Source organism: Camelina sativa, chromosome 3 (genome assembly GCF_030686135.1).
Source record: "Camelina sativa cultivar CO46 ecotype springtype chromosome 3, ASM3068613v1".
NCBI classification, from domain to species: domain Eukaryota; kingdom Viridiplantae; phylum Streptophyta; class Magnoliopsida; order Brassicales; family Brassicaceae; genus Camelina; species Camelina sativa.
In genome coordinates, this window is record NC_141882.1 from 10,531,841 (window position 1) to 10,545,461 (window position 13,621).

General features: G+C 35.2%; 4 protein-coding genes across 4 annotated transcripts; 2 read left to right on the forward strand and 2 right to left on the reverse strand.

Annotated features, from left to right (window-relative positions):
• Nucleotides 1–52: 52 nt before the first annotated feature.
• LOC104776604 (methyltransferase FGSG_00040-like) lies at nucleotides 53–1,780 on the forward strand. The gene has a single exon (XM_010500698.2). It carries the CDS (start codon nucleotides 53–55, stop codon nucleotides 1,637–1,639), a length of 1,587 nt encoding a protein of 528 aa, XP_010499000.1. The 3' UTR covers nucleotides 1,640–1,780.
• On the reverse strand, nucleotides 1,681–3,206 carry LOC104776605 (uncharacterized). The gene is made up of 4 exons (XM_010500699.3): nucleotides 3,065–3,206; nucleotides 2,660–2,782; nucleotides 2,303–2,405; nucleotides 1,681–2,140 (listed from the first exon to the last, which is right to left on the reverse strand). The coding sequence occupies exons 1-4, from the start codon at nucleotides 3,157–3,159 to the stop codon at nucleotides 1,877–1,879; spliced, it is 585 nt and encodes a 194-aa protein (XP_010499001.1). The 5' UTR covers nucleotides 3,160–3,206; the 3' UTR covers nucleotides 1,681–1,876.
• Nucleotides 3,207–3,246: 40 nt separating this feature from the next.
• LOC104776606 (uncharacterized) lies at nucleotides 3,247–4,943 on the forward strand. The gene is made up of 3 exons (XM_010500701.3): nucleotides 3,247–3,707; nucleotides 4,101–4,174; nucleotides 4,560–4,943. Exons 1-3 carry the CDS (start codon nucleotides 3,447–3,449, stop codon nucleotides 4,645–4,647), a joined length of 423 nt encoding a protein of 140 aa, XP_010499003.1. The 5' UTR covers nucleotides 3,247–3,446; the 3' UTR covers nucleotides 4,648–4,943.
• A 200-nt stretch (nucleotides 4,944–5,143) lies between these two features.
• On the reverse strand, nucleotides 5,144–8,756 carry LOC104776607 (phosphate transporter PHO1 homolog 7). The gene is given in 12 exon segments (XM_010500702.3): nucleotides 5,144–5,356; nucleotides 5,440–5,576; nucleotides 5,665–6,093; nucleotides 6,183–6,227; nucleotides 6,311–6,415; nucleotides 6,494–6,752; nucleotides 6,831–6,951; nucleotides 7,041–7,170; nucleotides 7,257–7,328; nucleotides 7,413–7,461; nucleotides 7,546–7,825; nucleotides 7,915–8,756. Coding segments are annotated over 12 exon segments (2,256 nt in total). The 5' UTR covers nucleotides 8,444–8,756; the 3' UTR covers nucleotides 5,144–5,256.
• Nucleotides 8,757–13,621: the final 4,865 nt, after the last annotated feature.

The window sequence follows — 13,621 nt, forward strand, 5'->3', positions numbered from 1 at the left end:
TCTCAGAAAATAGCAATTCGAGCTAGAGGAAGAGAGAGGCGGATCATTGGAGATGTTGCAGAGCTTGAGATCCAAAGCTACGGAGCTTCTTCTTCGTGAAGAATGGGGAGAATCCATAAAGATCTACACTCAGTTCATCGATCTTTCCCGGATCCAAATCTCAGACACTAGTGAATCCGACCCGGATCCGGATTCGGTTGCGAAGCTCCGGAGATCTCTCTGCTTGGCTTTATGCAACCGAGCTGAGGCGCGAGCAAGGCTACACGATTTCCTGGAAGCGTTGAGGGATTGTGATCAAGCGCTTGAGATCGAAAAGACTCATTTCAAGACTCTTCTCTGTAAAGGTAAAGTCTTGCTCGGTCTGAGCAAATACTCATCGGCTTTGGAGTGTTTTAAGACAGCTCTGATCGACCCACAAGCGAGTGGTAACTTGGAGACTGTTACTGTGTACATGGAGAAATGTAAGAAGCTCGAGTTTCAGGCAAAGACTGGATCTTTTGATTTATCTGATTGGGTCTTAAGTGGGTTTCGTGGGAGATGTCCTGAGCTTGCTGAGTTTATTGGGTCGATTGAGATTAAGAAATCTGAGCTTAGTGGGCGTGGATTGTTTGCTACTAAGAACGTTGTTGCAGGGACTTTGGTCTTAGTTACAAAGGCGGTTGCGATTCAGAGAGGGATCTTAGGAAATGGAGAGTCTGTTGAGAAAGCACAATTGGTTATGTGGAATAACTTCGTTGATGAGGTTACTGAATCCGTGAGGAAATGCGATAGAAAGCGTCGAGTTGTCTCCGCGTTGTCCACTGGAGAAGACGAAGACAAGCTGGAGATACCTGAGATATCTCTGTTTAGGCCTGATGAAGCAGTTGAAACCTGTGGTGACTCGAAACAGAGTTTGGATTCGGAGAAGCTATTGAGTATTCTTGATGTGAATGCTATGGTGGAAGATGCGATTTCAGCTAAAGTTATGGGGAAGAACAAAGAGTATTACGGTGTTGGGATATGGACTTTACCGTCGTTTATTAACCACTCGTGTCTTCCAAACGCAAGACGTGTTCACGTTGGAGACTATGCCATTGTTCATGCCTCGAGAGATATTAAAGCTGGGGAAGAGATCAGTTTTGCTTACTTTGACGTGCTTTCACCACTGGAAAAACGGAAAGAGATGGCTGAGTCGTGGGGATTTAGTTGCGGATGCAGCAGATGCAAGATTGAGAGTATGTTGTATGTTACTAACCAAGAGATAAGAGAGATCGAAATGGGGTTAGAGAGAGGCGTAGATGCAGGGAACGCGGTTTATATGATTGAGGAAGGGATGAAGAGATGGAAGGTGAAAGGGAAGGATAAAGGTTTGTTGAGAGCATCTTATTGGGGAGTTTATGATGAGGTTTATAACTCGGAGAGACTTATGAAGAGGTGGGGAAGGAAGATTCCAACAATGGAAGTTGTAATGGACAGTGTCTCTGATGTCATTGGAAGTGATGAGAGATTGATGAAGTTGGCCGTGGAAGGGATGATGAAGAAGAATCTAGGTAGCAGTAACATTGTGGAGATGGAGAAAATCTTGAAGCTAGGGAAGGGTGTTTACAGCAAAGTTGTATCGAAAAAGAAAGCATTGAAGACTCTAATTGGCCTAGAGTGACGAGTATTTTCAAATTGTAGGATCATAGAGAGAGATAACCATTTTGCTTTCTGTAATTCCTTGCCTCATGGAAGAAAACATCCAGTGAAATTATTACAAAGACAGTGAAATATGGAAATAAAACTTGTTTTATTTTCGAAACATTTTGTAGTCAAAGAATGTCATATACGAAAAAGAAGGTTCTACAAAGAGAAATTGGATGAAGAGTTGCATAAAAGAAGAAGATGATGAGAGAAGTTATTCTTCAATCCAATTATCCAGATTCGCACTTCCAGTTTTGTCCTGCAGCAACACATCTTTCTCAGTTTTCAACTGGTTAACTAGCCTGCGAACGCTAGGAGTCTGGAACCGATCCTTGGCGGATTTCTTCTCTTGAGTCATTAACGCTTTCTTAGCACTAGGATATGGTTTAGGAGGTGGATCCTTATCTTGCATTTTCGCAAGCTCCTTTAAACGTTTGTATGCTTTCTTCATTTCCTTTCTCTCTGAGAGATATTCCATCTGAAAAAAATGCAAATCAGTAAGAAGAAGAATAACATCTCCAGTGTTCAAAGGAACAGCATCAGCAGTAGAGGCATTACGATTCTCAGCTATTCCAAGTACAAGTTTAGAAACAAACTTCCTTTCTTAGCTAATCAAGACTTTGCAAAAGAAAATACTTACATTAGCTACAGACATGGCATCATCCTCATTAATACCATGCTCCTTCAGTTCAAGGACACGGCAACCATAGACACGAGCTGGATCTGGAACAAACGCCGAAATCCTAGAGGATTGAAAATAGAAAAAACACATTATACAAACTAACAAGAATACAGATACATCCAGAACGAATGGTGAAACTCTCCCACTGAATCAGGATATAAGACAGACACTAACCATTAGTAACTAGTTCAAGACAAGAAGTTCAGCCAAAAAAAATGGTCTGGTATTCAACTTTTTGTTTCTTTCTAGAATAATCTTTTCGAATAAACCATCTTTGGTTACAAATGCAGAGATATAGAGGTAGAGAATTTTTACTTGACAGGGTCGTCAATCTTGGTTCCAGGATGCTTATTGGCGAATTTGCGAACATAAACATCCTCAGGGAGAACAATCTTCTTGATTTTCCCATTAGAGCGAGGAAACACATGAGGAGGTGAACTACGCATCAAAACCAAATCACAAGACACACTCATTTCAACAACAGTTAACAAACCTGAAACCTTAAAAAAAAATCCTAAATCCAAATCTCACAGACGTAAAAATCTCAACTTTATATTCAAACTGAATTCATTTACAACCAAATCAGAAACCCTATAATGGAATGGATCTAATTGATCGATCAATCCAAATCATTTGGAAAAATACAGAAGGGAGAGAGAGAGAGAGAGAGAGAGAGAGAGAGAGAGAGAGAGAGAGAGAGAGAGAGAGAGAGAGAATTACGCTTCCATGGCTTTAAGCCACACAGGCTCACGAGTAGCCAATCCACCAACGAGCCTCCTGGTTTTGGAAAGCAGATCACCTTTCATCCACGACATTGTTGCTAAGATTCTTCACTTTACTTCCTTCGCTTGATCTGTACCCAACGACGACGGAGCAACGAGGGTTTTCGAAATGACTCGTATCGGCAAAAACCTCATGGTTTATAAATCAAACCGGGAAATTGCACTTTAAAATTACGGTCCAGAGTCGGTTCTCTCGTATCAAAATTAGAAATTTTATGGTTTGATTCGGTTCGTAAGATAAAACGATGTCGTTTTAAGCTTTCATATATTAGATTCACACTTCCGTCAGCTGTATTAGATTTTGGAGACAAATTGCATCAATGGCATTGAGACTGACATCGCTAAAACGCGCCGCGGTTGAGACATGCCTCATCTTGGAAACCCGAAGCTTCAGCCACGTGGCGGCGATGCCTTCACCCATGAACGGTGCTTTCGATCGGCCCATTTCTACGCCGCCGTTGGTTTTACCTGAGTTCGATCAGAATCAACCGAGTTCGATCGATGAGAAGAGCTTCGGATTCGGGCTTCCCAGTTTTGCTTTCGATGGATCTATGGAGCTAATGGCTGTGCCTAAGAAGAAGGTCACGGAACTCTCAGTCTCTCTTATTTGGTTTTTCTCCTTTTCGTTTTCCGCTTCTGAAATGTTGAAAATTTCTTTAGGGTTTTGAATTAATGTGGCGTCTGGGATTTAGCTTTTTTTGATGGATTCAGGGGTTTATATAGGGTTTTAGGGAGCCTATCTTTATAAAAATGTTGTCTTTTTGGCAGTTTTTGAGTGTCCATTTCTATTTGCTTTTGTATCTCTGGGTTTAGGCTCACTTCTAAATTGATTTGGTTCCTTAAGGCTCATATGTATTTTGTATGTTCTTGGGAGTTAGGAGCTATCTAGTATGAAAATGTGTAATGGACTTTTTGTTTTTTTTCCTTGGAGAATGATAGTGTTAATCAAAGTTGTTACTTTATGAAAAATGCAGATTTCTAAACACAAAAGAGGGATAAGAAATGGGCCGAAGGCTCTTAAGCCTGTTCCTGTGATCATCCGTTGCAGGTAATAGATTGGCTTCTCTTGTTGCTTTATTTGTTTGATGGTTCTTAATCTATTCATAGGTCTAGTTTGCTATGGGATGTCACTGTTTCATTCAATAGAAGTATAAGCGATATGCTTTTTGATTCAATATTCTATCCTTTAGCATCACTTGTTAGAAACTGCATATCATTTAAGTAACTAGAACTGTGAACCTTTAACAAGTTTGATGAAATAACTTTTTGTGTTCATCGCGGTACAGTAGTCAACTTGTTTGGCCGTGGCAATAAATCACACTTGTTTGGCCTTGGCATATGCTTGATTTAGTATTTGTATCGCTTATCATGATCTCATGATGAGGGCACTTGTATATACCGCTGTTTAAGTGCATACTCTTTTTGTGTTCCAGGAGTTGCGGGCGAGTTAAGCTGCCACATTTCTTCTGTTGCAGCGGTGAGCGGCTAAACCCTAGTGAGCAAGGCAATTCGAACAACTGATAAAGGTTTCCAATATCATCACTCCTTGTTGGATATCAAGAGGCAGCAACCTTGGATTTTTTAGTAGTAGACTCGAGTGATATGATAGACTTAGTTGATGCTGTTTTGGCAAACTATTTGGGTTTTTGCTGCAAGATCAATATGCTCATGCTTCTTTTGACAAATAATGTTATTGTCATTGCTTGTTGCAAAGTCTAGGCCAGGTCATTTTCATATACTGTATGTGCTCTTAGACTTTGATTCAACGGCTAACGCCTAAATCTATTTTAAATATGGAGAAATATATTCACGTGAAACCATCTATGCAAGCTTTAGAGACGCTCAAGTCTTACGCTTGCTGTCTCAATACCTCCTAGTTTCATAGTGTGTTATTACAAGGGTAATTATTGGTTTATCATAGTTAAAGTAGCTTACATGTGTGATCGCTGTTGTTTGGGAGGTCTATAAACTTATTTTGGTTTGAAATCTGATTGTTAACCCTAAGGTAAGATTGTTATATCCGAAGCCTCATCATACTCATTTCCTCCTTTATTGTTTTACAAGCAAGCTCTATACAAAATTGGAGTACCACTCATGTGGAAAATCCTTGATTTGATAACAATCTAAGATTTAACTATCTCCATCTTCCTCTTCATCATAGTTGAATGGTAGCGGAACTGATTTGAATGCTCTGAACTTTCCCACATTGTTCAAATGCTCATTCTCCAACCTTCACAACCAGAAAAAACAAGAACCCTTAAGTGAAAAATGCTTTTAAAGGAGGATAGATTTTCTTTTTGGTTCAGAAGTTACCTAAAGAAATTCCAGATACCACGACGTATGATCTCAAGAGCAGCAAGAAGAGCAACCATAGTTTCACGATGTAAGAACAAGAAGTTGAAATCCAGTACGGTCTGCAGCCACGCCAACCTCAACACAATGTTTAAGACCTATAAAGAAGAGAAGACGGAAACAAAATTATAAAGAAAATCATAAATCAAGGATTTGTACTGTTTCTTTCATTTTCTTAGTTCTCACCATTGCAATGTAGTAAACAGATTTGTGAGGAACAAGAAGCTTCTCTCTCAACCAATATTTAGATGGATTGTGAAGCAATCCCCAGTCAAAAACAATGTCCCAATATGTGCCGTAAAAAGTTGCCAATGCTGAGAAAACCCATGCAGCTATTTTCCAGATGTTTCCAGCTCTGTTAAAGCTATAAGCTGTTCTCAAGCACACAGCGACAACGGTTAAGAAATACTTAAGAGCATTGTAGCCTTGGCTTGAATCTTTCTCTTCGATCCATCTTCGAACACACTGAAGGAAACGTGACCAGTAAGGAATCACAGCGACGATGAAGTAGAATGTGCTGTATACTTCGCTTGATCTGCAAGTGTTTTGCCTGTGCCTGAAATCTCCCCAACCATAGTAACATATGTAAAACTCCAGACTCCTCAGTGCTTGAACCTAAAAAATAAACAAAGTTGAGTAATGGTTTGAAACATTATGAAAACATGATCATGAAATTTAGAAGAATGTTATAAGAACATACAAACCTGACTTGTTAATTGGTCTGCCAAGAAAAAATCTGGAAGATTAACCTGCAAAATTTAGATGGAACGTTGAGAGATTTATCGATGTTTTTACTTTAGCGGGGAACAGTGGATATGCTTGAGTAAAATACCTTGTAGAGTGGCGCAGCAATGCAACGGAATACAACCGTGAGGAAAAAGACTCGGCTTGACCGATAAAAAATGTTGAAGGGACAGAAAAAAATAGCTATCACTAGCTGCAAAACATTGTACAAACCAAAAGTGTTAACATAATGATTTAAGTTTCTTTTTGGTTATTATGATGAACAACTTACAGCTAGAACAAAAAAGGGAAGAAGTTCAGTCATGGCCTTGTAGTCATTAGTGTTAGGATCCATCTCCATGTCAAGGTTTATTAGAACAGCGCAAAGAGCAAGCGTGCCTAGACCAAAGCTTAGAAGCAGAACATGTCTGTAACCAAGCTCTGTTCCTTCTTTGAATCCGAATATAAACGGGTAGTTCACTCGATATCGCTTCCAAAAGTATATGTTTGAAGCATACATGATCATGTGCAGAACCACAAATGCAAACAAACTGAAAAATAAGGTTCTTGTCAGCAAGAACATAGTGATTCAATTAGAGAGTAAGGTAAATTATGTAATTTGTTTGAACCTGTATAGAGGGAACATTGTCTCCATGTAGAGAGAATGTCCAACCGCGCCTAATAAATTACGAGCATGAGTGAACATGACGAGAGCAACCACTAGAGAGACTGTGCAACCGACGAAAAATCCTGAGAAACATTTTGGAAAGATTTTGATTAGTTACTCATGAACTACTGTTAGAAAACCTATGCGATTTTGGGAAATCTTTTAGTATTACCAGTAGAAAACGTTATTCGATGTTTTTCTTTTTTCACTTTTGGTCTTAAGAGATTCATTCCTTTGCTTCGATTCAAACCGGTGAAATGCTCAACGAAGATAGACTCAACTCTCACCATAAGCTTGTTGATCTGTTACATTAAATCAAGTTTTATTATAAAAAAAAAGGTTTATTAAAAGAAGATAAATAAGTTTTGTGTAGAGATATTGTATTAACCTCATCAGAGCTAGTGAGGTAGGACTTATCTACCATCTCCATGTATGATTTTGCCGCCCTTCTTGAAGCAATCTGATAGAAAACATTTAGCAATAGCATATTAATAAGTATCAAGAAACTTAATATTATATATTACTGATTTAATCAATGTGTTACCTTATCATACTTCTTCATGATCTTTGAAATGGCCAATGTGTTCAAGAAGCTGAATTAATCAAGAACCAAAGCATGCATTTAATTAAAGTAGATCCTTTTTGACTTTTCATATTTTTCATAAGAAGCAACATACCTTTAATTCTGGAGATGTCGAAGCTTGCGATAAAACACGATGAAAACATTCTTAAGCCGTGCTTCTATTTTCTTGAGATTCTCTCTTGTAAATTTGAGCTCTTCTTGGTTAGAGAGCTTGAGGACGTTTTTTATTGTGGAAAGAGGAGTTTCTTGAGTTTTATTTAATCTGATATGGTCAAGAACACTTAACACTTCTGGCACACTCTCTTTCGTTGGATCTCTACCGTTTGATCCATTTCCCTCTACTTTAATTCCCAACTCTTCAGCTAATGTCTTCCCTTCAAAATCAAAAACAAACAAAAAAGATTCAAACTGTGTGTATTTTTCAGGATACACTTAATAACAAACAATCTCTGAAAAAACGTACTCTGTTCCTTAAAAATAAAAGCATTCATATCAACTGATACTGTTTCAGAGCAGTTCCAAGAAGAAGAAGATTGCTCAACTTTGATTCTGAAAGCAATCAGAGCATCCATTTGTTTGTTCAAAACTGATGCCTCTTTCACCATTTCCTCCACTTTAGACCGGTAAAAATGGTTCACTTTATCGAACTCGAGATCTAGGGCTTTAAAGAAGACAAGCTCTGACTCTCTCCCCGCCTCTGCAACTTCCAATATGGTTGTCTCGTATCTCTCAAACCCATCATCCCCAGTCGTTGCGTACACCAGAATGTCATGAATCTCGGGTTCCCAAGACGAGGAGCTGCGGCTATACCGCTTTGTCAGGCTGCTGAAGTTGCGGCTAGCAGATAGCTTGCGTTTCAAGACACCTGATCTCTCTGATCTTTTTAGTGAAGTTTGGATTTCTTGAAGAATGGATTTGAGACCAGCGTAATCCAGGTAAGCTTGTTGCCATTCTGGAATCATCTGCCTAACAAAATCTTTCCCAAACTTCATATCTGGTTTCGTCGCTCAATTTCTCTGGACTTCTCTGTAAAACTCAAGAATCCAGATCCAAATCAAAAACCACTTTTAGTTGAGATTTACCTCAGTGAAAATTTGGCTGTTGGGTAAGGAAAGAATAGGTTTCGAACAAAAAGGACAAGGCCAAGAAAAGAAAAAAAAAACCCTATGAAAAGCTAATAGGAGGAGAGGAAGAGACTAGAAAGGGTAAGAAGAACAAAGGTGGATTATAAGAATTTGCCAACCATGCAAAAACTTTCAACGAGTCTCTCAGAGTTTATTCAACGACGAGTCTCTTATATTATATATATGGTCATACAAATATCTCTATATATATAGATTGAGAGAGAGAGACTGAGAGACAGAGGGATGTTGTCGTTGAGTCACATAAAAGATTTGTAAGTAGATTTTATTTCACGTGAGAAAAATCAAAGGAATTGAACTGAAACTGAAAAAGACGTTTGGTGGTGGTGGGCTCTTTGGTGTACTGATTGTATCCCTAAAGATGATCTTGTGTTCCGAATGAAGACGAAAATAAATAATGGAATAATAACGAATGTACAAAAAAGTCTTCCTCTAAATTAATTATAATGGGGTTAAAGTGGTTGTTTGCTAATAATAAACATCAAAAAAACAAATTTATAGGAAAAGAAAAACAGGTGGACGATACACTTTTTGCGTGGACTGATACACTTCCACACTGTTCTAGTGGACAAGACACGGTTCACACAGTGACCAAGACATTTTTTTTACGGTGGATGCTAATACGGATCAATCATATCCATGATTTGATCAATCAGATAAGTGATTTGCAGATTCAATTATCCAACTATGTAAAGTAGTATATTTTGTCTTTAATAGCTTAGAATACCCTACTTCATCTCTACTTGTGTGTATTAGTTATATACTCCGTTTACGGTGGATGATTCATTTTTTTACGGTGTAGTTAAATACTCAATTCTACGCAAGTTGCAAATTCCAAAATTAGAAACTGCACTTTCAAGAAATCCCTCTTCATGTTGTTATCGCCTTTCAAGTTTCAACTCAATATCGATTTCCTTATAAACTATATAGACTTCAGATATTATATATCTTTAATTTCCTTATAACTACCATCATCTAACATACTCTATTAATTTGACTTGATGTGAAATCGCAACACTAAAAGAATAAAAACGGGTCTGGCTCATGATGTGTCGGTGTGGTAGATATATATTGTATCCAACAACTTTAAACTAACGACAGTTTTGTTTTGCTTTTTGCTTTATTTGACAAAGGTTAAAGACTACCAACAGTTCTTTTGTTTTTTCCTTTTCTTTCTTTTCTTGTCGTCCAGTACTTACGTTCATACTTCATACCATAACTGTAGTTTATGTGTTTTTGTTTAATTAATTATTAGCTTACATATATGTATGGATTAATTTCATTCTTTAGGGTAAAAGAAAAGATACAATGTTTTCTTTCAAGAAAATCAATCGCATGAAACTTTATTACAATGCTATTTCAGAATTTGGGATATATATATATATATCATCAACATTTAGTTTTGAGGGGCAATGTTTTTGGTAACTACTCTGTTTATATCACTATTTCTTAATTGTTAAAAGAATGAGTCACCTGATAAGATGTTATTGTTTTTGTTTATTCGAGAGATCCGTTATTAAAGTCTTCACTAGGTTAGTGCGGGTTATGTTTATAAACAAACTTATTTTTGTATATATAGTCAAACTTATACTAATTAAAATTAGTTTGATTTTTAGTTTGGTTTATTAATGTTTGAAAATTTGAAATAATAATAGTTTCATCAATATTTTAAAATTTGAACAATATAATGGTTGGATGGCAACAAACTAAGTCAAATAAATGATTGGTCCCGTTAGATTCTATTAAAAACGGGACAGGACGGGACGAAAACATAAATTCTCGAACTCCGGTATGGAATAAACATATATATAATTCATAGTATATTTATATATCATATGTTATAATAAAAATATTACAAAATTACTTGAATTCTTTATTCTTATTATTTTTATATATGGTTCACCTATATTAGATTAGTTTCTTTGTTTCTAGGTTTGAACATGAGGTACAGCGCAAGATATTTTTTGTTTTACTGTATTTTGAATATATATTTTTTTCTCGTATTTTAAATCTTTTAAGTGTTAGTCAAGGCGTTATAGCATTTTTTTAATTTGACTTGTTATCATATTTACCGTTATTAAAATTAAATTTTTATTATTTAATAACAAAGTGAATTGGTAGTTTTGTTTTTTGTTTGTATTAATTTTTATTACTCCACATTAATGATTTTGTTTTAGTTTTCATATTTGTTTCTTATATTGAAAATTTGCAGTATAAGCTTTTATTATTAAATTTTCTTTTATTATATATATATATATATATATATATATATTCAAAGTACACGAAAAATCCATAAGTCCTTAAAATCTATATTAACATTTTTGAAGTACATTTTGTGTTCTACCTTTTAAGTTATATTTATTTACAAAGTTAATCCCTACAAAATTACACAAAATAATAACTAAAATACAGCAATTTAAAATAGAGTACTCAATTAATATGTCTATAAAATCGTTACACCAATTTGATTACTAATATATCTCTTCAAAATTAATTCTATTTTCCTAAATCAGTTTTTGTTTATGCTTATACAATCTTTACATTTAACATCATATTCCTAAATTGACATCTTGAATCTGGTTAAATAAGGGTTAATTCGATGTCAAAATATGGGTTAAATTCTCAGTTAATTATTTGGTTAACACTACAAATATTAGAATATTAGACATATCAAATTAAGGTAATTTAACTAAATTCTGTAAAAAATTAAATTATTAGCAAAATTGTTTCTTAATCAGATAATATCTTATAAATTACTTATTATGTATTTTATTATTTATACTAATAATGAAAAATCCAAATACTACTTAACTAAGGGCTTGACTGGTTCAAACGCTGCGGTTGCGGTTGTGGTTACGGGAGATTGCGGAAGCGGGCGATTGCGGTTTCAAGCGTTATTAAGCGTTTTGAACGACTGGTTTAGCGGTTTAAAATTGGTGCGTTTGCGGGAGGTTTACGACTGGTTGACTAGCGGGTGCAATAGCGGTTGGAACATAATAAATGTGATATCTAATATATAAATTTTTAAAAACACCAAAATTTTTATTAAACTTGATTTATAATTAAAATTTATTAAAATAATAATTATTCCAAAAAAAAAATCATAGTGAAATACTTATTCCTTTATGCATTTGGATTTTCACCAAAAATTTAATCAAGTAATTTGATAAATGACAAAACATATGCTTAGATCGTAGATCTTTTCTCTTTTCTCTTAGATCGTGGGTCAGTAGTTGCATCGGTAGGAATGGTCAAGTGTTAGTTGAGAAGGGTCACTGGTGATTGTTTTAATATTTTTCATAAATAATCTTATTTTTTTAAATTTTTGATGAAATATTATATTTATTTAGACTTTTTTGAACTTATGTGCGATGTGCCATTAAATTTACATCAAGTTTTCTGGGTTATTGTTAATTGGAATATTATTTTCTTTAATTGTTTATTTTATAATCTCTGCAGTCGTATCCGTACTTCATTTTCTCCCATCATTAATGAGCAAAATGGTTAGATAGAAAATATAACAAAAAAAATTTTCATTATCATTGATTTCTTTTAAGTTTTTTTACAAAAAAAAAAAAATTCCAACCGCAATCGCCCGCAACCGCAAACTCTTGCGGGAAGCAGCTTTTGGAATTCAGTGGTTTGGAGCAGTTGGAAGCGATTATGAGTGATTGGAAGCGGTTTGTATGATTGGTTCCAATCGCTAGCAACCGCTACCACCCGCAAACGCAGTGTTTGCGGGAGGTAGCGGGAGAACCAGTCAACACATAAATATAACACACAAATAGAAGTTAAAATTCTATTATATTAAAAAAAAAATTAGTATACTAAAAATTTCATCAAACTTACCCTTTATAAAACTCTACCTTGCTAAATATTTTTTTTCGAATTGAAATATTTTAGCATTCAAATCCACCCACCCGAAAAATTTGGTTATGTTGAGAGGCTTCAAGATGGATAATAATTTAGAATGTTATTGGACAAAAATGGGGAAATAAGTAATATATCCACCACCCGGAATTCTTTGTAATTGCATTTGAATCGCATAGTTATTCCTAAAGACTTGTTTAGTTGTAGAAAGAGGAGTTTAGAATGAGTGAGCTAGTATATATAGTTATCTCTTTAGTATGGTAATAAGACTCCATTAATGATTCAAAGGTCAGAATTCCAAGATTATACATGTACTTTGCAATTGAGGGTTACGTAAGAATTTTAAGCATGTACTCTCAAATATTGTTAAACAATGTAGATGGCAGGATTTCATGTATCTTAGACTAATCGTTTTTTCATTTGCCTTTATTGGACATGTCCAATTATCAATGTTTTCAGTTTTTGTTATGTACAGAATCAAAAAAACTGATATGACAGAGAAGCTAGAGCTAGAAAAAAAGAGATAAGAATAACAATATATGTCCACTTCTCCATTACTTTTTCCAAAATTCATTGTGCTATTAGTTCTAAATTTCTAAATTACAGGCACATAAAGAGACATGATGACCAAAAAATACAAAAAAAGGCCAAATAAAGTCGTTCATGTCATTAGAAAAATAAATTGAGATTGGTTGGCTAGAATAGACCACTTGCATAAGTGAAGCCAAATCTTTCGATGGTTTTCCATTCTCATTGGACCACCAGCTTTTCTTTTCTTACTGAAGAACCCTCACTTAAACTATGTCATGATGTGTTGTACCGTTTGCCATATCTATGGAATACAAAGGAAGCATTTTGGTAGAGTCGAATAAATATAGTAATGAGGTAAAAATATATATTTGCTTGATGAGTCTCAAAGTTGAGTAAAGATTGGTATTTATAAAGAAGGTAGGCGTCGAATTTATTGTTAAGGTGATCTTAGAAAGTAAGTAAAAGTTACATATACGATTAAGGGAAAATATTTTTTTAGCTCAATCAAAATGAATGATAGTAATATTTAAGGGAAGATTAGGAACTCATGATATAACAAATTTGATTTGTAGAAAATTGTAAATGATTTTGTTTAGGTATTAATATTATGCTCGAATATTTGGAGAA